We start from the raw sequence: 23,475 nt of genomic DNA on the forward strand, positions 1-23,475 counted from the left end.
GATTATTGCAAACTTCCTTTCCCATATCAGATGGATGGCAGGTATTTATCGGGCTGATTACCTAACTAATGCTGACCAGGGAATTCCTGATTGATTTACGATTTCCTTTTGGGGAGACCCAGAACTGTAAGTTAAGTGTCTATTTGGTGACAATGGGCTTAGCATCAGCAACTCCATTTGGTGTCTATTGTCTTGTCTTTAAGAAGTTATTCAAGAACTTCCTGATCAGCATTAATTAATTAACCCCTGCTATCCCCTATAAGATTTTAAAAATTTACTCAGTTGAGTTTTGTTCTTTAACAGGAGAAAACAGCTGGAGGCGTGGGGAGGTAAGTTTTGCGTGCCTGTGGCTGGGAATAAAAAAGCACTTCTACCCCCACTTGTGGTGGTGACGGGGGAAGAGGCTGGTCCTGGAAACTAGCATCTGGTTCCCCTCATTGAAGGCGGCCCCAGGGTGTGATGAGTGATCCCTTATCTCCTTCCGGCCAGGACCCGTCAGCGGTCAGCTAGATCTCTCTGGTCCCTGTTTTGACCCCTAGCTTTGGATCCTATTATTCGCCGGGGGAGGGAGGAGGCAGGGGGTAAGAGGCCCCAAGGGAAGCCCTGCACATACACTGGGAGGGGAGTGTGTCTTAGTAACAAATTAATTTGTAGAAAATTATTTTTTTGTGTGAAATATTAAAGAGTAATATTAAAGAGCACAGGGAATGACCGCTCTGGCCAAGCCCTAGCTGCACCATACAGATAAGACCATAGCTGATTGCTACCCTTAGGAATGACGACGTATGTAAACCTGATCGACACCTTCCGGTTGACGCACTGTGATTGATAACGAGGTACTCTGATTCGCACTTGTGTGATGACGTGTGTTACTGAGAGCCACCGGGACTGCCGTGGGCCAGCACAGGCTTAAAAAACGGGTCCCCGACTTCAGACATCGATCGTCCTCTTGCTCCACGCTCCACGCTGCCTTGCTCCACGCCCGAGGACAGAAGAACGGCCGAGCCTCCGGTCGGGAGGCCGAGTGGGAACACGGGCCAAGGCTGATAGAGCTGTGGGCCCGGATGGCATGGGGGAGTGGAGCGCAGGCGTGGTGCGGGGGTAGCGGCGAGTGTTGGGGATGAGCCCGCTCCCCCCTCACCCCCGCCCCATCCCCCATGACTTAGACCGTGGCGGGCCAGCGCTGCACTGGAACCGGGAGAAGCCGAGACGTTGGCCCTCCAGGTTCCTAGAGAGGCCGCCGAGGCCCGAGGCTGTGACGCGCTTGCGCGACCAGATGGGCGGTGAGACCCGCACTGGGCGTGCACTGCGGCCGCAGGGCCGACGAGGAGGCCGCGGGAGACGGTGAGTGACCGGGCGGGGCGCATCCGGGGCTGCTGTGCGGCGGGGTTGCGGGAGGGCGGCGGGGGCGCTTGCCTGCCCTGCGGGGGTTCGGCGGCGGTGTGGCCGGGCCTGGAGGCTGCGCCCGGGGCCGGTTGGCTGGTCCTGGACCCCGTGCCCGCAGCGCCGAGGGCGGGTCTGGGAGCGCTTCGCCGCCCGGGGCGCCCCGCCCGGAGGAGACCATTTGGAGGAATGGTTTCCGCGCTTTCTCTCCTCTCCTAATCGTGCAAACAAAGCTGCTCATTGCCGACGGCTAGGGACGCGGGTGAGTGGCAGAAAAGTAAAAGTAACTGCAATCTGGCGATGTTTTCGTCGGGAGGCTTCCTGATATTGAAAATTTTACGCATTGTTAATGCAAACTCATAAACATGCGTTACGAAATGGGCTCCTACTATTGCTTTTAAAATCTTACTGCGATCAAACAATGCCATGATGCAATAGACATAGCATGTACCAAATGATGCATAAACATTTACTGTTTTCACCATTTCAAAATGTATAATCGGTGCCATAAAGTACATCCATACTGTTGCTTATTGGAAAACTATCTTCCATTGGGGTAATGCCGTTCATATACTTGATTTTGGTGCTAGCATTATGGTAGCACTAAAACATGTTTCCAAGTAGAATTAAAAGAAAACATTTTGTTTGCTATTTTCCCCCCCATAGTACACAGTGCCCGAGGCTGTAAATAGAAACATTTTGTTTGTTAGAATTGTCTACAGAATGAAAGAGTTGTATGTAAAATGCAGTTTGTTAAGCGGGAGGTGCATCTCTAACCTAAGGCGGGGGGTTCTGTCCTCTGACCTGCATAGGCCTAGGAAGTCAAGGTGTCCTTCTCAGTTAAAAGGGGTGGCCAGGAAAGAGCATCCGGTTTCAAAATGCTTGTGGTTCAAAAGTGAAGACTCATTCCTATTAGTCGGTTGCTTTACAAGGAGTGTTTTTAGCTGTTTTTTGATTAAGGGTTTCAGGGAATTTCCATCTGTGAATACACACAAGTACATCCGCGAGGGACTGACCACCAGGCTGCTCTCTCACATGTTAGGTTAAAGCTGAAGATATCAGACAAATTTTGGTTAAAAAAGTAATCCTTGCCTCTGCCTGGTGGCTGGCTGGGTTGGTTGGAGCGCCGTCTGGTGCACCAAACTGGTTGTGGGTTCTATTCCAGGTCAGGGCACAATCCTGGGTTGGGGGTTTTATCCCCAGTCAGGGGGCTGGTATGGGAGGCAGTTGATTGATGTTTCTCTCTCATGTCATGTCTCTCTCTCTCTTTTTCACTCCCTCTCTTCCTTCCTCTCTAGAGTGAATAATCATATCCTTGGGTGAGGATTTTTTTTAAAAAAGTAATCCTTCCTTTAAGCTGAAAAGATGGGAATGTTTTGGACATAAACTTCTATATGTGCTTAAAAAGGAACTGGCAAAAGTGTAAGAAATACGAACTCTTCCACCTTTAAGTTTTCTGTGGCTCCTATCAGCATTCTGTGATGTCAGAGAGTTGCTTGAGAGTAAAAATGCATAAAGCATAATAAATATAACTTACCATATTTTGCAGTCTCTAGTATTTTTATATCAGAAACAATCTAAAGGAGTGTCCTCTTTTTTTATTATACAACATAGCACCTGTCACTGTCTGAGATACCAGGTGTTTTATTAATTTCATTGTCTGCCTTCCCATAAGGCCCTCAGGGCAGTGCTTTTTGTCTGCTGTATTCACTGCTGTGACCTTAGTGCTTAATACATAGTAGTTGCTCATTAAATATTTGTTAAAGAATGAATCCCTGTTGGAGATAAGAAATCACTGTATTTTATGTCCCTTGATTGCTAAATTAATCCTAAATATCTAAGATAGAAATAAATCAGAAACAAAATGGTTACAACTCAGACATCTTCAATGTAAAACCTTTTAATTTTGAGTAATTGTAGACTTACAGAAGGTTACAGAACTGTACAGAGTTTCCTTATTCTCTTTACCCAGGTTGCTTTAAGCTAATATCTTGCATAACCATAGTACAGTCATCAAACTTAAGAAATTTACAGTGGACAATCTGATTAATGAAACTGATGACTTTAATCAGAGTTCATGAGGTTCTGACTATTAACCCTTTGTGTTCCAGGATTTAATCTGGAATCTCTCATTTATTTAGTAACCATGTCTCCTTATTTATTTTTAAGTTTGTGGCAGTTTCTCAGTCTTTCCTTGCTTTTACTGATGTTGACACTTTTGAAGTTGTGTTTTTAGAATGACCATCAATATGGTCTTGTTACATGTTTTCTCCTGTTTTGAGAATGATACTGATGTGTCTTGTTACTGGTGATATTAATCTGACCCTTCTACATTTCTTAACTGAAATTTTGTGTGAGGAAGATTTGTGCCGTCACCCCCGTTTGTTTATTTGTTCAGTTAGTTATATCAGTGTGTGATGTCAGAAGTGGAACTTCTTTGGCTTGTAATGCAGTGCTGCTGTTGTTCATTTTGTTGCTTAAGCTATTCCCGCGTTGGCCACTGAGAGCTCTCTCAGGTTGTGTGTCTCCCTTGAGGTGCCCCCTCCTTTTCTGTGTCTTTGCCCGACTTTCTGGCATCACAATTAGCATCTTGTATCTTCTCTCCTCTGGCCTGGAATCAACCACTTTTCCAGGGGCCCAGGTTCTGTTTATTAGAGAACGAACGGTATTTAGATGCCATTAGGTTTGAGGTTATTTCTTCTTTAATCCTCGCCCGAATATGCTTTCATTTATTTTTTTCATTTTTCTTTTTCTTTTTCTTTCTTTTTTTTTTTTTTTTTTTTTTTAGAGAGAGAGAGCCATTGGTTGCCTCCCACACGCACCCCAATCTGGAATCGAGCAATGCTCCAACAGAGCCCCTTGGCCAGGGCAAGCTCATTTCTTAATTGAGATATTTGTAAGTATATTTTAACATTTTAAATACGTTCCGGGAGGGAAAGCTTTCTTTAGTGGCGATTATTGAGAAACTTGTTTGCTTATTGTCCGTGTATAGCATAAACCTATGTACTCTCATATGAGTAAGAAAAACTTGAGAGTGAGAGACTACTTAATCAGGATTTTTAAAGGAAAACAAACAAAATTACATTGCAGCTGAGTTGAAGGAGCAAAATGACAAAAAGAAGAAAATGTCCCTGAAAAATGGCGAGACGATGGCTTGGGATTCCCCCTGTACTTTTCAAAGCCATTTCTGTTCATTGTCAGAATGGGGTGGGTTAAGGTGTAACTCTTGCTGAGAAGGGCCTGACCCAGCTCAGGTTGCTTCCTGGGCCCTGGGGGCTCACATCTGTGGTAGAACTTTAACACGTTGATGAATGAAGCTTTTCTGCTGTCCTCAAAGGCTAGTTGGGACATGAGTCATCCTGTGGCATTAGGATACCTGAATTTCACTGCGCTGGTTCAGTTCACTGGCCCCCGTAGCTTCCTGTGCTCTGGGTCTTTCATTCAGAGTTTGAAAGGCCCACTCCTGGGCCTTTTATCTTTAGCTTTATCCAAGCTCATAGACCTGGAATCCTTTGCCATATTATCAGGCAGTCACCCCTCTCACTTTCCTGTTTGTCAGTTTTCTCACCAGCTATTTACAAACACTTCACTATCTCTTTGGACATTTCCACACAGCTCCTTTAGAATATGCCAGCTTGGAGGCTTATTTTTGGTGCTAATTTCACTGTGGGTCTCAATTCCCTGAGTTAGGTCATTACCATGCATACTTCCTACTGGTTGCATTTCTTCAAAATATTTGTCTGGCCTCAAATTCATTGTCTTTAGCCTCACTGCCAGGTTTCTCTTCACCCTCAGCCTCACTTTTGTGATTTCATTCTTGAGTTTTCTTGCTCTCTCCAGTCTGTTCTGCTAGTTTGGCTGGGAAAGCCACTCTCCTCCTCCTTTCTCTGACCTCCAGCTTCCTCTGAGCGGCGTCTGCTTCCTGATTGTGCTGTGGGAGCTGGAGCCTGCCCCTCTGGCTCCTGAAGTGCCCTTCCCTCCCTGCCTTCCTTTGCTATGGTGTCTTCAGGTCTCCTTTTCTAGGCCTTCAGTTATTAATTTATTTCTCTTGTTTTCTCCAAATACTTCTTACCCTGTCCCATCCCACTTTTTCCAAAGCAAGGCTTCATTTCTTCTCTGCTGAAACTTCAGCAGCCTCCTCAGCTCGCATGACCCTTAATGTCGTTCTTTACGTGAATTTCTCCTAGTAGCTGGATGATGGCATTCTTTCTGGGTGAGTGTTCTTCCTGTGTCAGTGACAGTAAGTTCTTGTGGGCCTAGCAGTGTTACAGCAGCAATTTGGTCAGAGGGAAGAGACAAACTGCACGCACTCGGAGGGTCAGAAAAATCCGTTGTATTCCGCATGGGTGCTGGCCCAGCAGAGTCACCTCCAGAGGCTGAGCACAACCTCGTGGCCCACAGTTCTTTTCAAGGTGCACAAATTCGTGCACTGGGCCCCTAGTCTATAATAATAAAAGGGTAATATGCTAATTAGACCCGACATCCTTCCTGACGAAGCCAGGGCCAGAGGGAAGCCAGCCTGGGTCCCAGGTGCCTGCGGGCGGTCAGGGGAAGGAAGCATCCTGAGTTCCGAGTGCCTGCTGGCAGCTGGAGGAGGGAAGCCTGGGTCCCAGGTGCTGGAGGGACCCGGGCTGCCGGAGGGAAGCTGATGCGGGCAGCTGGGGGAAGGAAGGCCTACTCTTGCATGAATTTTTGTGCATCGGGCCTCTAGTTGTTTTATAATGAATGTAGGGGAGGAAGGCTTTGTTTTAGTATCATGGGTGAAGGTAGTGGTTTCTTTCTTTCTCTTTTCCTTTCTGTTAAGGAAAAAATGGGGGGGGGGGGAGGACAACAGTAATTTTCATAATTCACAGAAGTTAGCCCGGAAGAGAAGGCTGCGTCCTTTCCACTGGCTGCTGTGGGTAGTGGTCTCTTTAAATTTGCTAACGGTGGTAAGGGATGGAGGGTGCCACGGTTTCAGGGGCGACGACCATCACCTGAGTCTTGGTGACTTTGCTTCTGGTGCCAAGGCCTGCTGTCTATCTCAAACTTTGTAGATTTTTGTTTTAACTCTTTTCTTTTTTTTCTTAAAAAATGTCATTTGTATTGAGGTAGCATTGCCTTATAACACTGTGTTTCAGGTGTGCAGCATTATAAAATGACATCTGTATGTAGTACATCATGCTCACCACCGGAATCTAGTTTCTGTCTGTCACCAAGGATTGACCGGTCTTACTTGTTTCCCCTCCCCCTCCACTCCCCCTCCCCTCCGGTAACCGCCAATCTGTTATCTGTCTAAGATTGTTTGTTCTTTTGCTTGTTGGGTTTGGGGGCAGCATGTTCCTTTTTTCCTTCTCTGCCTCACTTCCCAGTATTTGTCTTACATTGTTCTCTTTGTTCAGCCAGCCTGGTCTGATTTGGTTGCTGACTGAGTGGCTAAAACAGAGCTAAGGTCACCGGGATTTTCCCTCTTTTTCCAGTCGCCTGAGCACAGCCACTGTTTGCACACAAGTTCCCTTCAAGAACGCGCTGCCCCTTTTCCTCGGGGTCTTCTCTTCAGTCCGGGGAGGCATTACTTGGTGGCTTTGTTTTTTAAGCAGAATTATCATTGATTATAGTTATTGATCACTACTCATTATAAGAGTAGTGCCTAACAACGCAGGAGACAAACAAACAGGAGGGGAGAGCCCTCTCATTCTAGCCGCCTGAGGAGATAATGGCTGAGGAACTTGTGCATATGCAGACTGCTTTAGTTTTGTTCCTCTCACGACTAAATGAGTTCATAACTATAATTCATAAAAGTTTGGATTTTGTCAAATACTTTTCTGTGCCTATTGACATCATGTGATACTTGTTTTTTATTCTACTGATATATTAAATTACTTTGATTACTTTAATCTTGCATTCCTAAGATAAAGTCATAGGGTATAATTTTTCTTAGATGTGGCTGGATTTAGTTTGCTAGTGTTTTGTTGAGAATTTTTGCATTTATATTCATAAAAGAGATTGATCTGTTTGGTTTTGGTATCAGGTAACACTGGCCTCGTAGAATGAATTGGGAAATGTTTTCTCCTGTTCTATTTTTTGAAGAGTTTGTGAAGAATTGGTATTATTTTTCTTTAAATATTTGGTGGACTTCAGCAGTGATGCCTTCTGGGTAGTTTTTGACTACCAGTTCAGTCTCTTCACTTCTTTCAGATCTAGTCAAAATTGGTGTTTCTTCTCGAGTCAATTTTATCAGTTTGTGTTTTATAATAGTTTGTCAATTTCATCTAAAATATTTGTTTGCAAAAATATATTTTAAAATCTTTTTATTTTTGTAAAGTCAGTAATATGTTTCCTCTTTCACTTCTGATTTTTGTAATTTGAGTCTTTTTCTTTGTCAGGCTAGCTTACGATTTATCAATTTTGTTCTTTTTCCAGTGTCTTAAGGTGGAAAGTTAGGTTATTGAGTTGAGATCTTTCTTAATGTGAGTATATCTGATAAGGCCCTGTACATATTTACTGTATTCTGGGATATTATCTCAGTTTACCCCAAAGTATGACCATCTAGCCGTGGTGATACTTGCAGGCCCCACTGCGCAGATGCTCACATGCCCTCTTCTCATTCATCCAAGATGATCTGAACTAACAGGATTAAGCTCCACCATCCTTCTCACATGCCTCCTGGACACTAATACTGGTTATTTCATTCTCTTGCCAGTGACGTCTGATGTCCCAGCAAATGGCATTGTCTACTACGGTGCTGAAGAGATACTCCCAACGTCCCAGCAGCAGCACGGCTAACCTAGGCTCGGTTTGCACTCTGCTGTGGGCCCCTAAGCAGGAGTGATGCCTCCAGGCAGGTGGTATGCTGTCCATCCAGCGCAGGCCCCGGCTTCACGGGAGCGAGAACGCCTTCAGCTGGTGAAGAAGGAAGAAGAGGATGAAGGCTACACCGCAGTGCAGGCTCCTCGGCCCCAGACACTCAACCTTCCTGGCCAGGAGCTGTTCCGCCAGCTCTTCAGACAGCTTCGCTACCACGAGTCTTCTGGGCCCCTTGAGACTCTGAGCCGGCTCAGGGAGCTCTGCCGCTGGTGGCTGAGGCCCGACGTTCTCTCCAAGGCCCAGATCCTGGAGCTGCTGGTGCTGGAGCAGTTCCTGAGCATCCTGCCCAGTGAGCTCCGGACCTGGGTGCAGCTGCACCACCCTGAGAGTGGCGGGAAGGCTGCGGCCCTGCTGGAGGAGCTGCAGAGAGACTTCAGTGGGACACCATGGACGGTGAGTTGAGCAAGTGTGCAGTGCCCAGTGAGCCTGCCTGCCGGTGAGCCAGCTTGTTTGGGGGTAGGGTTGGCCTCGGAACCCTCAGCCCTGAGGAATGCAGGGGAAGTCTTCCCTTCTCAGTCCCATGGCACGTGAGCAGCTGAGAACTATACCCTAAGCCAAGGACCTTATAGCAGGCAGCCCTTCCCGCCTTCCCAAAGACGATCAGCTGCAGGAAGAGTATCCATAAAACAGGAACATATTTTTGGACACAGTGACTTAGGGTATACAGAGTCCATCTCCACCTATTGTCTAATTGCTGACCTGTTAAGTGGGGGGGGATGTCTCTTGCTTGTAAGGAGAGGAGTAGAGTCTGGACTCGTGGCCTCTGAGGACATGTTAAGACCTGAAGAGCAGCCTGCATGTGCCATAGCCTTTGAGGGTTGGCTCTGTGCAGGGAGGAGGCATCCCAACCTCAGTGTTCTTGCCCACATTGTTCCTTTCAGAGCCTCATTTATTGAAAAGAAAGTGCAAAACTGATCTAACAGTGAGAAGTTGCTCGGTATGTGTTTGCCTATCATGTGCTTGGCCCTGGCCTTGGTGCTGGACGTGGGGCTGACAGTCCCCGTGCTGGTGCTAGAGCCGCAGGTCAGTTCAAGTGCACTCTGCCTCTCAGCGCTTCCTACGTCTTTGGATGCTTTTAAAATAGCATTTATCATTTTTGTAGGCTTCTTTAAAATTGTTATTTCTATAAAAATATGTATTTCTATAAAAATATGTTATTTCTAAAAAATATACAATTCATGCATAAATAAAAGTTACTTTCAAGATTTCTGACACATATTTGACCTACTTCTCCCCCAAATTTAATATAAAGTTAGACCAGTCAACTAACACATCTGAACATAGTCTAACAGCCGTAAGTGGTAATACAGCAACACAAGGGGTGACGATTACAAAAGAAAACCTTTTGGCTCAACATTGGGTCCTATTTTTAAAAAAATCTAAAAGAGCAGTTATTCTTTTTACTAAAATAATGAGATCAAAAAGATCTAAAAAGTGATTTATTAGAGCAAATAAGGTACACCTCAGGTATAAAATTGTGGCTTGGTTGTATGCAACTCATTTAGGTCTAGATGTGAGGTTTTACAACCCATGAAAACATTGCCAAATGAGCAGAGAGGGCCTATCTGGTCAAAAGCAGTTAGAAATTAGAAAACATAAAACAGATGGGGAGAAAGCCTCCCAGATTCTGAAAAATAACAGAAATGCTCAAGATGCATATAAAGGTACAGTGTCACTCTGGGGTTCATCCAGATGACCAAAATGTGAGAAACCTAAGGGGAGGGGTAAGGGGGGGTGGGCCCTGCAAAAGCTTATCCTCCAACTCATTTGGCGGTGCTTCCGTAGTCTTCCTGTTTCTTTATCCTCCCTTTGCGGGGTTTTGGAGGACTAGGAGACAAATTACTGCGATGAGTTGATCACCTTTAGTCTGTAGATCAGTCTCAGATGTTTCATGGCCTCAGCTCAAGTTCCATCCGTGTCTGTGTAGATAATGTGTTGGCTCCAGGGCCCGAAAACTTGAGGTTCACTGGCTGTAGTTTTCTGTTCTCATTGTTACACCAGGGACAGCCTTGCCTCAGACACCAGAGCTACTTGAAGGCCAAGGCCAAGGCTGCCTCATTCTACTCGGGTGGGCACTGTCATTGTTTGCACTGAGACTTTTTCTTCTGCGGTGCCATGGCTGCCCCTCACAATTAGCTTTGCCTCTCTGTCATTGTTACTACTTCCTCAGGTTTACAGGCTGGGAGTCCTGCCCCTTTGGGGTCCCTTTGCATATGAGCGCCTAGAGCAGTGCCCTATACTTGGTAGACATTATGCATCTGCAGCTCTCCTGTGAGTCATTATCAGTTCAACTCAGGGATACATGTCTTTCGTTTCTAAGTTCCAGGCCAGGGGTGGGGGCTGAGGACTAGTGGGGAGGGTGTCCTGTGGCACCTGCGGCCTGACCACAGTGCTGTTACTGACTTGCCAGCTAGTTTCTTTTCCCTTTTTTATATCTTTATTGTTGAGAGTATTACAGATAGCCCCTCCCCCTTAAAGTCCCCCAACCAGCAACTTTCTGGCTCCACCTGTCACCCCCTGGCCCACACTAGAGCCCAGGGAGGCTGAGGGGTGAGGGGTCCTCCCTGGGCGTTCTCCTCCTTTCCCCTCTGCCTGTAGGTGGTAAAGGGCCCAGCTCACCCTCCTCTGGGCTCTGAGATCGGCCGAGTTGCTTTCTAATCCCCGTGGGGATCCTCTCCCGTTTTCTTCTTGCCAGGACCCAGCCCCTGCCCAGAACCCAGATGTACAATGGATGGGTACGGGAGCCCTGCGAGCCGCACAGAAATGGCCCTCTGCTTCACCTCCCAGGAGCGGCTCTGCTCGGGGGGACCACCTGGAGCCTCCCTATGAAATAGGAGTGCGTGACTTCCTGGCTGGGCAATCCGGTACTCACCGCCTGGCACTAAGACCCCACCTCACCTTAAGCCACACTTCCCACATTTTCTGTCGTGTCATCTTTTCACCACCTGCCCTCTCACGACAGTCCCTTTCTATCCTGGCCCTTAGCTCTGTGTCTTTTTTTCTTCTTCTTTGTGTTATTGCTGTTTTGTTTGTTTCTTATTCGTTAGCTCTGTGTCTTTTCTACCTCATCTGTGACCCATGTTAGCCTGGCTCCTCCTCCCGTTGTATGCCCTGCCCTCACTTCCATTCCCTGGCCTCCAGCAAACACTGGGGAAACATGAAATGGGTTACAGCAGTCCCTGCCTGCTCGTGGGGGGAAGGGTGGGCTGCCCTGTCTCATGGCTCTTTCTTCTTCAGACCCTCCTGCTGCCCAGGTGCCTGCCCTTCCCCAGGAAGAGGGCTGCCCTGGAGATGGGGCAACAGCCCAGCCTCAGGTGAGCCACAGGACCGGCTGTCCTTCGTGACGTCCCGGTGTTGCTGCCTGACAGAGTAGCTGCAGCTCCCCCTCGTCCTGCCTCTGTCCAGTGACCGCACATCCAGGGGCTCGCAGACCAGACTCTCCCCCAGAGCCCAGGGCTCTTCTGCTGGATGATGGTCTTCTCTTGCACCCTGACCAGTCCATCCTGTTCTCACTCAGAGCAGCCCATTCCCCTGCCTCTCCCTGACAGCCAGGGTCTGTGGACTGGCTCTAAGGCAGTGGTTCTCAACCTTCTGGCCCTTTAAATACAGTTCCCCATGTTGTGACCCAACCATAAAATTATTTTGTGGCTACTTCATCACTGTCATGTTGCCACTGCTATGAATCGTCATGTAAATATCTGATATGCAGGATGGTCTTAGGCGACCCCTGTGAAAGGGTCGTTCGACCGCCAAAGGGGTCGCGACCCACAGGTTGAGACCGCTGCCCTAAGGTCTCGTTCTGTTTCTTAGGAGGCTCTGACCTTCAAGGACGTGGAGGTGACCTTCTCCCAGGATGAGTGGGCCTGGCTGAACCCTGCTCAGCGGAACCTCTACAGGGATGTGATGCTGGAGAACTATGGGAGCTTGGCTTCTCTGGGTAAGGCATCGCTGTCCCCATGCTCTGCCCACCTTTACTGCTGCCTTCTTAGTCTTCATTGTGGCGCATCCGAAGGGGCCTGACCTGGGTGTACGTCCAGCCCTATAACTGCTAACCAGGTCACTGAGTCTGTCATCCAGTCTTTCCTCTTGAAAAACAGGATAAGAATGCCTGGTATGCTGGGTTACTGTAAAGACGAAGTCATATGTGTCAAGTTCCTAATGCATTTAGGCATCTGCAGTAGGTTAGCTGATTGAATTGCTCTGTGGTTCCCATCTCCAGAGAACCCTGGTGATGCTCTTGGCTGGAATTTCTCTCAGCCTCTCTTGTCTCTGCTCAGGGCTGTTAGAGATGGCTGTCTGGGCCTCCTGCCTTAGCTTCCCCTCCTGCCTCTCTGGCCTCTCCCTCCTCCCGCCCACAACGCCAGGCGTGCGAGGGTCCTTGAGACTAGTTCTGTGTGACTCAATCCCGTCCCCTCCCCTTCTCCTCTGCAGTGGGGCCACTCGCCAAACCTGCTCTGATCTCTTGGTTGGAGGCAAGGGAGCCGTGGGGCCTGAACGTCCAGAGAGCCCAGCCTAAGGCAAAGCCAGGTGCTGCCCCGGCAGGTGAGTTCCAGAGAACCTACCAGATCCTGCTCCTCCAGCGTCTGTTCTCTTTCTTACCATCTTTCACACCAGGTCAGTCCTGGGGAACTTACTCCATTGTTTGCTAGAAGGGAAATCCTTAGTACTGTTGCTAAGGTGCCGGGCCCAGGGCTTCTTCCCTCCAGACTGGCCTATTAGACATTCATTTCTGGCCGTGCCCCTTTCCCAGAAGCCCTTTCAGTATCATGATCGCTCACCGGAGGGTTTCACCGTTCCTTCTCGTTTCCCGTTCATTGATGCTGCACTCCCGTTGAATCCCTAGTGCCTGCCCCTTCCTGCTCTGAGGAGCCCTCATTCCACTCCTGCTCCTCCTCTCTGCTCCGTCCTCCCCTGTGGTAGGCTTGCTCTCCAGACCTTTTAGCCGGCTCTCCTCCGAGCCCCACCCTCGGCCCTGTCTTGTGCTGTGGGTCCTCTCCCCTCCCTTGCTATTAACACTTGTCTCTCAACCCTTTCTTTTTTAACTGGATGTGAGTTCTGCACACGTCTAGCTCCTGTGCCCATCTTGCTTCTCCTCCCTTCCCTGTCACCTGGGACGCCCTTCCACTTTGCCTTGCTGTGACTGTTTTGTAGACGTATTGGCAGTCAGGCACAAGCCACACCACCCAAGTTTGTGGCACCTTTTTCCCCTTGGTGCTTTTCCAAGTGTGGGGAAAGAGTGCATTCTCTTGTGTTTTATTTCGTGTCAGGAGGCGAGCTCCAGATTAAATCAAGCAAGCTCATCCTAAACCCCAAACCTTTGGAGGACGCACAGGCCTTAGCTGTGTCGTCAGGATGTCGTGTGATGAGTGTTTCTGAGGAAACAGGGCCCAGAGAACCTGTGGAACAGAAGAGCCCGTTACAGGAGGGAAGTGGCAATCCCACACACGCAAGTGCTAAGAGAAAAGAGGCCAGTTTCAGTCACCGGACAGGAAAGGAACCGGAAGACTCGGGCGGCGGTAGTAGCGTCAGTCTCAGACACGTATATTTTCGAGTTCCCAAAAGAAAAAGGAAGCATGGCTGCGGCCGACACTTCAGAGGGAGCTCATACCACTGTGACCACAAGGAGTACGGGAAAGGCCTCAGGCTCATGATCAGCGGGTTTAACCTACATCAGAGACTTCACGCTGGACTGAAAGCCCCCTCAAAGGATGCGCACGGGAAAGACTTCAGCCTCGGCTCGCATCACCAACGCAATCTTCACGTGGCGGGGACTTTCTATAAGTGCGCCGACTGTGGGAGGAACTTCAGCCGTAGCTCCTACCTCGAATACCATCAGAGACTCCACACTCAGGAGAAGCCCTTTAAATGCCGAGTGTGTGGGAGAGCCTTCAGGTGGAGCTCCAACCGCGCGCGACACGAGAGAATTCACACTGGACTGAAACCTTACAAATGCGATTTGTGCGGCAAAGCTTTCCAGCGCCTGTACGCCTACCACCTGCACCAGGAGTCCCACGCCAACCAGCTGTATCTCAAAACTAGGCGGTGTCAGGAAGCGCTCGCCTACGGCCCCCGATTGGACCATCATTTGCCAGACCAAAGCGGGGAGAAGCTCTTTGACTGCAGCCAGTGCAGGAAATCCTTCCACTGTAAATCGTATATCCTCCAGCATCAAAGGATCCACACGCAGGAGAAGCCCTTTAAATGTACCAGATGCAGGAAAACCTTTCGGTGGAGGTCCAACTTCTCTCGGCACCAAAGAATGCACCAGGAAGAAAAGTTCTATAACCCAGAACGGGGCAGCGAAGACTGGAGGGAGGCCCCCGGCTGCAGTCAGCCCCAGAGCGACCCTCCTGCGGAGGAAGCTTTCCTGTGCCCGCAGTGTGGGCAGACTTTCCCCGGGAGGAAAGCGCTCCTTAACCATCAGAGGACCCACACAGGCCAGGAACCGTACCGCTGCGGCGAACGTGCGAAGGAGTTGACGCACAGGTCGAAATTGATCGTTCGTAGGAAGCAGCATGCCCTCAACAGAAGCCCTGATGACCGGCCCTCCCGCAGCCAGGACGGAGCGCTCCAGGTCCCCCCGAGCAGCCCGGCCCTGAGCAGCCCGGCCCCGAGCAGCCCGGCCCCGGAGAAGCCCTTCACGTGCAGCCAGTGCGGGAAAGGCTTCCAGAACCACTCCTTCCTCCTCATCCACCAGCGGGTTCACACCAGAGAGAAGCCGTATCAGTGCAGGGATTGTGGGAAAGCTTTCCGGTGGAGTTCCAACCTCTCGCGACACCAGAGGAGCCACTTTCTGGGAAAACGGCTGCTCCTGTACCGCGACAGCGGGGACACTTCCGATGCGCAGCCACAAAGCCTGGAGGATGAGAAGAAAGCCTTCTGGTGCCAAGAATGCGGGAAGAGCTTTACGCGTAAAAGAACCCTCTTAGATCATAAGGGGATCCACAGTGGAGAGAAGCGCTACAAATGTAACCTCTGCGAGAAATCTTACGATCGAAAGTACCGCCTGGTGAATCACCAGAGAACCCACACGAAAGAGAAGCCTTTCAGATGTCAGTGGTGTGGGAAAGACTTCATCGCAAAGCACACCCTCTGCATCCACCAGAGGAAGCACACCCGCCTGGCGCCGTCGGAAAGCAGCCTGGCCGGGCCGTCTTCCTCTCAGGACAGAGGGGCGAGTTTGCAGGAGTTAAAACGGAGCGGGGAGAGGCCCGTGGAGGGCCGTGAGCAGGGCTCCGGGCCCAGCGGACCGCAGGACTTACCCGTGGCGAAAAAGTGTCACAAGTGCAGCACGTGTGGGAAAGCGTTCAGCAAGACCTCCCAGCTCATCAGCCACAGGAGATTCCACACTCGCGAGAGGCCCTTCAAGTGCACCAAGTGCGGGAAGACCTTCCGGTGGGCTTCCAACCTGGCTCGGCACATGAAAGGGCACCTTGGTGATTAGCTGGGGCCTGACGGAGGGAAGAGGCGGTTCCCGGAGGACCTCAGAGGGAGGCGCTGCGGGAAAGTGCTCCCAGAGGGCCCAGCCCTCTTTATCTGGGAAGCTGGTCGCAGAGAGTCCCGAGGATTCAAAAGCTCAGAGGCCCCTCGTTTTACCTGCTGGGGATGAGATGCTCTTTGGGGACCTTCCGGAGACTCGGGCCCTCAGGAGTGGCCTTTGTGCCATGGCCTGGAGCTCCCCGGCCAGGTCTTCTTCCGTAACTACAGGGAGACGCAGGCCAGTGCCCTTCTGGGTTGGCGAGGCGGGCCGTGGCTGCTGGGAAGGGGCCCTGAGGTTTTCCTCGGAGTTTGCTCTGTTCTGGTCCCTGTTCTGTTTGACCTTAAAGCAACAGCAGCTGCAGGAACTCCTCCGAGTCGCCCCATATGCCTCCTGGGGAGCTCTGGCTGCGGCTTCAGCCTTCACAGCTGGCTTGGATCTCTGCTGTGGGCGCCAAGTGGAGGAGAGCAGGTGTCGGGTCCCTCGCTGGAGCGTGGAGCGCTCCCATCCCGTCCCCGTCCCCATCCCATTCCCCAGGTGTGCAGCTCCGTCTGTTAAACAGAAATGTGCTGAGCTCCTCCCACGTGCCAGAGACACGGCAGTGACCCGAACAGTGCCGCCTTGGATCTTTACAGGTAAACATACGAGATCCATAAACGTTTGGGTTGGTGTGTGTGTTGTGGGCAACATGCATCGGAGAAGCGTCAGAGGGCATGCTGGATCGGGAGGTGGGCTGTGGTTTTAAACAGGCTGGTCATGAAGGGCCTCGGCTGAGAAGGTGACACTTGAGCAAAAACCTGAAGGAGTCGGGAGTGGGCCCTGGCGGTCTCTAGAGCCACGCACAGGAGGTGGGCTCCTGTCTGGTGTCTCAGGGAGTGACAGGGGGCCCCTGGGCTGGAATGGAGCCAGTGGGAGAGAGGGGGCCAGAGAGGCGGTGGGCAAGCCACGGGGCATCGGGGGCCTCACTGGGCCTGGATGATATAAAAAAATATATATATTGATTTTAGAGAGAGAGGAAGGGAGAGGGAGAGAGAGAGAGAGAGAAACATCAGTGAGAGAAAAACATCATCGATCGGCTGCCTCCTGCATGCCCCCACCGGGGATCGAGCCACAACCCAGGCAAGTGCCTGACAGGGAATCAGTGACCTCTTTGTGCACGGGACAGCGCTCAACCACAGCCACACCTGCCGAGTGCTTTTGGATGACTTGAGTTTAGAAGTGATGTGGTCTGAATGTGAATTACATTTTACGGGAGTTAACCACAGACCCAAGGACTCAGTAAAATGTCGGAGCTGAACATTTTTTATGTAGTTATTTCTGCTGCCTGTTTCTATGAGTGAACACCCCCCTCCTATCTGCCCCAGTCAAGTATCTGAATATTCTATGAGACCAGCAGCTCTCAGCCGGTGTAAGCAGTTGTGATTGCAGCTCTGACCTCTGCAGGCTGCCGTGTGCTGTCTCCCTTCACCTGCAGTGCCACACCGTCCATGCTGGCTCAGGACCTCACTCTTCCAGGCCCAGCTTTCCCTGACCCTCGTCCCTTGAAGCCCTCTCCCCTGCCCCGCCTCTCCTGGTCCCTGTTTCGTGCTGTCTTAGGTGTTGTCTGGATTTGCAGAAGTTATGCCCACCACCACAGCCAGACTGAGGCCAGGGCTGAGTGCTTGCTTACCTGTTGGCCACACAGATTTTGTACAAAGTTGCCTCTGTTGAGGAAGATAGAGCTGAGTTTAGTTTAGCTGAGTCATGATTGGAGTCTTTTGAAAGGGTTCTTGAGTGAAACGTCAACTGGAGGCCGCCCACAAGTGCACGTCGGTAATTAGGAGCCCGGCTCTGTGTGATTCCGAGCCACAGGCACCAGTGAACAGTTTCTGACGGCCCCAGCCACAGTACCCATCTCGCACCCCTCTCTGGCCTGGAGGGCACACCCCCTTTTCCAACCCTGCCCTGCCTTCTCTCACTCCCCAAGAACTGAAGTTGGGGCTGAAGAGAGCCAGGTGGGCATCAGCAGGTCTTTCAGTCAGCTGTCCGGTGTCAGCCCAGCCTTGCTGACCGAGACCGTCAGCCCACAGAGTCGTGCACAGAGAAGAAAGCCCAGGAAATGTGAATGAATACGGACCATCTCACACTTACCACGCTGGCAAATTGTTAATGTGGGTGTGTGGGCCCTGGGCACTCACTGCTGTGGGAGCGGGAACTGTGATCACGGTTGTGCGAAGCGGTTTGCAAAATCTTGTCAAGTTGTGTGTACTCGGTCACCTAGTAAATCTGCTCCTGGATAAACCACAGAACAACAGCTTGTGACACAGGAGATGTGTGTGAGCCTGCATTGCAATACTGTTCATTGCAGTTGGCAAGATTGTTGAGATAGCGAGATTGGGAAAAGCCTACATTCCCATCAGCAGAACAGAGAAGTCAGTGGGTTGTTTTGGAACTTTGGGAAGCGAGAGTTGCATCTTCCATGGATAAATAAAACGACGCTGAGAAACTGGTGAAGGTACAGACAAGTACCGTTTCTGTAAAGTTCAACACTGTGAGTCTGTTACTTAAACGTCTTTGTGTTTCACTTTTTCTGTAAAATGAAATATTTGTGCCAACCTCACAGGGTGACTGGGGTTGGGGGTAGTTAATGAAATGATGTAAGTAAAGTGGTTAGAACAGTGGCTGCCGTGTGAGCACTGTTGGCATATAGTAAACCATGTTGTTACTGTTTTGCACTATATATTTCACTGGTTCTCAACCTTCTGGCCCTTTAAATACAGTTCCTCATGTTGTGACCCAACCATAAAATTGTTTTCGTTGCTACTTCATAACTGTAATGTTGCTCCTGTTATGAATTGTAATGTAAATATCTGATATGCAGGATGGTCTTAGGCGACCCCTGTGAAAGGGTCGTTCGACCGCCACAGGGGTCACGACCCACAGGTTGAGAACCGCTGATATATTTCCTGTGGATGCAAATTATATGAAACCAGAATATGAAATCGTGTATTGGAACGATGTGTGAAAGTCCTGCTCTGCCCTCCCAGGGCAGGGGTTGCTGATGAAATTGGAGGCTTCACTTGTGTTTTCTTTTTAAAATTACTGTCGATGTGGCCAGCATGTGGATTTAGTAGCATAGTGCGGTGGGTGCTTTTTTAACTGTCTGCTTAAAATCCTTAAAAATAAAAAGTTTTTACGCCTGGGCTCTGACATTTTCTGATTCACAGAGATCCTGGCTCTGCTTCACGGGGTGTTAGAATGCATCACTAATCGCTCCAGGTTCCAGGTTCCTCACCTGCAGCGTCGGAGCAACACAGACAGCCCCGAGGAAAGGAGTGGTTAACAGCCCTGCTCCTCGGGGTGGACACCCCGCAACAGCTACAGGGGAGGATGTTCGCCACGCGTGGACATGTGATCTCCAAGACGTGTGGTTTACAGGAAATCATAGGCTCAGTTTCCTTTAGCTCCCCCTTGCCCAATAATAAATAAAGTCAGAAGCTGTAGACTCAAGTTTAAAGATGAAATGGGATCTGTGGACGGAGGCGCTTAGTCATTCATCCCACTTTTTAGGTAGGTGAGGAGGGTCATGAACGCTCATATACCAGCCACCACAGCCTTTAAGTTCATGCCGACCCTGCCAAGAGGAAGAAAGGCTTTGCATCAACCAGGTTCTAGTCAGGGGCCAGAAACCATACCAATTGTTTTAACGAGACCTTTATAAAGAATTGTTCACTAGCCCTGGCCGGTTTGGCTCAGTGGATAGAACGTCAGCCTGCTGACTGAAGGGTCCTGGGTTCATTTCCGGTCAAGGGCCTGAACATCTGTTACAGGTTCCTCCCTGGCCCAGGACCTGGTTCAGGGCACCTGCAGGAGGCAACCAATTGAGGTGTTTCTTTCACATCGATGTTTCTGTCTTTACTGCTGTCTTCCACTCTCTAAAAATAAATGGAAAAATAGCCTCAGGTGAGGATTTAAAATAAATTTATACTATTTAAAAAAAATAGTTCACTAGATATATCTGAATAAAAAGGCAGAAAGAAAATGGGGAGGTATCATGGAGGTGGTAACTGAGGAGCAGCTAACTCCCCCCCCTCACCACGCCTCCTGCAGGACTGCGAGATCTGTAATATGAGGCTGACCCCCTTTTAGACGTTTGACCACTGATAACTTGAACTTTCAAGCCCTTTCTCTCACATCTGGGCAGGCTAATCTGAAAGCCCAAGCACTCCTTAGCTCCAGAGAGGAAATGGGCATTTTTCATTGTACTGGAACCCTCACCCCTATCTATCTAAAAGCCTAAGTGATGGTTTGACCAGTAGCTATGATGCACACTGACCACCAGGGGGCAGACGCTCAATGCACAGGCATGGAAACATGGAACAGAATGATGAATGTCCGAGGGAAGGGGAGGAGAGCAGGAAGAGATTAACCAAAGATCTTCTATACATACTAGAGGCCCATGCACGGATTTGTGCACCGGTGGGGGGTCCCTCGGCCTGGTCTGTGGGGATCGGGCTGAAACCGGCAGTCTGACGTCTCCTGTGGGGTCCTGGGAGGGTGCAGGCCAGGCCAAGGGACCCCACCAGTGCACGAATTCATGCACTTGGCCTCTAGTCCACAATAAAAACAGAACAGCTCGCTCCTTCTATCAAGGCAAACCAGCTGGCGTGTCTGTCCTCTCCCCAGGGAGCCTCATTACGTGAGTAATAAACTTTTCTTAACCTGTTGATGTGTGTGATGTCATTAGTCTGGACATCTGAACCAGTTTGGGTGGTGATACAGTATCGGTCCCACCTCCACAGTGCAAGCTACAGAGCAGGAACAAAGAGGAGTGGTTAGAGTTGTTCACAGGTGAGACATTGGCAGAGCACCCCTGTAAGCTGAACTCCGACCTATGAGGCGACGAGCGCTGGGGCTGGGGCTCATCTCTGCACTCAAGAAGCGCCCCACGTTGGCCAGTCTCGGGCTGGACTGCACTGCTGCTCCCCGAAGAGGCTGCGCTGCTGGGGTGAGGGCCTTGGGAACAGGACAGGAAGGAAAATCCTTGCATTGGGATTCTCCTGAGAAACCTCAATGGGATGTACGTATATGTAGAAGGAGGTTTATGATGAGGAATTGGCTTGTGGTTATGGAGTGCACGCTCCAGCCCCAGTCCGATGGCTGGCTGCCGGGGACCCAGGAAAAGCCCACACAACACGGGTGAAATCTGATGGCTGCCTGCCTGAGCGTCCTTTCTGGCCTGGGAAGGCCAGTCTTTTTTTTTTTTTTTTTTTAAATATATATTTTATTGATTTTTTACAGAGAGGAAGGGAGAGGGATAGAGAGTTAGAAACATCAATGAGAGAAACATCGGTCAGCTGCCTCCTGCACACCCCCTACTGGGTATGTGCCCACAACCACGGTACATGCCCTTGACCAGAATCGAACCTGGGACCCTTGAGTCTGCAGGCCGCGCTCTATCCACTGAGCCAAACCGGTTTCGGCAGGGGCAGTCTTTTTGTTTTGTTCAAGGCTTTAGCTGATTGGCTGAGGCCCACCCACATTATGAAGAACGATCTGCCCTATCATAGTCCACCAATTTAAATGTTAATCTCATCCAAAAACACCCTCACAGAAAAGCCCAGAATAACGTTTGGTCAAATAGCTGGGCACCCCATGCGTTAGGACTCGCAGAGCCAGGGAAAGGCCCTGAGACTGAAAATCTAAAGAAAGAGGCAAGGCCCTCCAGTGTAACAACTGGTAAAGGTTTGTTATTAAGGGAAACGGATTTGCAGCATTGCTTGGGCAGTTGCAAGATGAAAGGAGTCCCCCCGCACTGCTCAGTTGGCGCTAGAGAACGATATGGAGCAAAAATAAGGAGGCTGGGGTGGGGGGAGGGGGGCAGCAGGGAATAGTCACATAAACGGATATGTGACGGTTTCCAGGTGCGGGAAACTGCCTTACATGCTTGACCAGGTCAGGACAACCGGAATGTTTTCTAGACGCAGCGCATTCCAGAGGGCGGGGGGCGGGGGGGGGGGGCGGGGCGCGGTGCTGGTTAATGTCAGGCAGACATGATCTCCATCAGGCTGTCTCTGGGAGCGGGGAGGGGGCTGGGATGCAAACAAACCTCTTGATGGCCCAGGTCCAGCAGCGCTCAGTCTCTCCTCCTCCGTACCCTGGCCAGGAAAGTGACACACAAAATTGATCATCCCCATCCCACCCCTCCAGCACTGCCGCCTCCTTAAATGCCCTGGCGGCCAGGGAACCAGCTGGCAAGGCAGAGGTGTGGACTGGGGAGTTCCCACCCCTAGGCATCTGTAGAAGGCTGGATGTGAAACAGATCAGTTAATAAACTGGCATCACTTTTCTGAATCATTTTATTTAAAAAATTCCTAGGATGTTGGACTTAAAACTTTGAGACCAATAGTATGTATTCAGGGAATTATGTGTGTTAAATTGTGGCCAACTTAAAGGTGTAAGTTATGCCAGAAGCAGTTGATTTTACCCATTGACCTGGTAATGAATAGCTGCTGAACGTGACCTTATTTTGCTGCAATGAACTCAGACTTAAAAACCCCAAGAAGAGTCTGAGAATTATCTAAGACTCCAGTAGCCACTTGGGAAAATATTCTGGCAGTCCTCCAACTGTTAAGCAGAGTTACCATATGAGCCAACAAATCTCATGTAAATGTCTCCTAGTGCCCTGACCGGTTTGGCTCAGTGGATAGAGCGTTGGCCTGTGGACTGAAGGGTCCCAGGTTCAATTCTGGTCAAGGGCATGTACCTTGGTTGTGGGCACATCCCCGGTAGGGAGTGTGCAGGAGGCAGCTGATCGATGTTTCTAAGTCTCTATCCCTCTCTTTCTCTCTGTAAAAAATCAATAAAATATATTTTTTAAAAATGTCTCGTGGCCCTTTAAAACTTACAGAACATAAATATCGGAAACAATACAAAGAATGGAATTTTGGAAAACCCGGTTCACCCTGGCCACGTTGAGCCGAGGGCATTTCCCACACTCTGGCATGTTACGTGGCTAACCCCCATGTTTGGAGCCGGCGCTACTTCCTACAGTGGGCTGAATCTAGGCTGGGATAGGCTGGGAAGCGCTTGACACAATAAAGACCAGGTTGCTAGGAGTCCCCAGTCTTCTAAGGCCCCCCCCTCCTCTCTGAAGCTCCCTCTAATGAATCCTCCACTCCAGACCTTTCAGACAGGTGAGCTTCAAACTCCTACCTTTCCAGTCCCCCAAGTCCTGGCCATCTGTTGAGCCCACTGTGCCTTTGCTATCAGCCACCCGGTTCTGGGCACACTGGAAGGAAATGCTGACTTGCCCATGGCCTTGGGGACCACCAGGGGACAGTGGGCAGACCCTCTCTGCCTGGGGCAAATTGGAGCTTCTCGTGGGATGCAGGTGTCAGGACCTTGAAGACGAGTTGACCTAGTTGATCGTCTAGGGCAGGGGTGGGCAAACTTTTTGACTCGAGGGCCACAATGGGTTCTTAAACTGGACCGGAGGGCCGGAGCAAAAGCATGGATGGAGTGATTGTGTGAACTAATATAAATTCAAAGTAAACATCATTACATAAAAGGGTACGGTCTTTTTTTTTTTTTTAGTTTTATTCATTTCAAACGGGCCGGATCCGGCCCGCGGGCCGTAGTTTGCCCACGGCTGGTCTAGGTAGTGTGCCTTGACATTTCTCAGGGGGGACAGTCGCTGTCTGTTCTGAAGAAGGTGAAGTAGCAAGCATGACAGAAAGTAGGACGAGTCCCCCAGACCTGCCATTCGGCTCACACCAAGGCGGCCTCCC

General features: G+C 50.0%; 1 protein-coding gene across 6 annotated transcripts; it reads left to right on the top strand.

Annotated features, from left to right (window-relative positions):
• The first annotated feature begins 930 nt into the window (after positions 1-930).
• On the top strand, positions 931-18,888 carry ZNF445 (zinc finger protein 445). 6 transcript variants are annotated; one of them, XM_059664359.1, is made up of 7 exons: positions 931-1,344; positions 8,066-8,622; positions 10,925-11,093; positions 11,467-11,543; positions 12,040-12,166; positions 12,661-12,843; positions 13,497-18,888. In XM_059664359.1, exons 2-7 carry the CDS (start codon positions 8,194-8,196, stop codon positions 15,671-15,673), a joined length of 3,162 nt encoding a protein of 1,053 aa, XP_059520342.1. In that variant the 5' UTR covers positions 931-1,344; positions 8,066-8,193; the 3' UTR covers positions 15,674-18,888. The 6 variants fall into 6 exon arrangements, with proteins under 6 accessions (XP_059520342.1, XP_059520347.1, XP_059520345.1 ...); XM_059664362.1 differs by having other exon boundaries at positions 1,154-1,344; positions 12,661-12,771; XM_059664360.1 differs by lacking the exon at positions 931-1,344 and adding an exon at positions 1,406-1,645.
• The last annotated feature ends 4,587 nt before the right edge of the window (positions 18,889-23,475 follow it).

Source organism: Myotis daubentonii, chromosome 14 (genome assembly GCF_963259705.1).
Source record: "Myotis daubentonii chromosome 14, mMyoDau2.1, whole genome shotgun sequence".
NCBI lineage: Eukaryota > Metazoa > Chordata > Mammalia > Chiroptera > Vespertilionidae > Myotis > Myotis daubentonii.

Coding starts and splice junctions, on each gene's coding strand:
- ZNF445 (XM_059664359.1), top strand. CDS start 8,194: ATGCCTCCAGGCAGGTGGTATGCTGTCCATCCAGCGCAGGCCCCGGCT. Junction 11,094..11,466: donor CTTCCTGGCTGGGCAATCCG/GTACTCACCGCC, acceptor TTTCTTCTTCAG/ACCCTCCTGCTGCCCAGGTG. Junction 12,844..13,496: donor CTTACCATCTTTCACACCAG/GTCAGTCCTGGG, acceptor ATTTCGTGTCAG/GAGGCGAGCTCCAGATTAAA.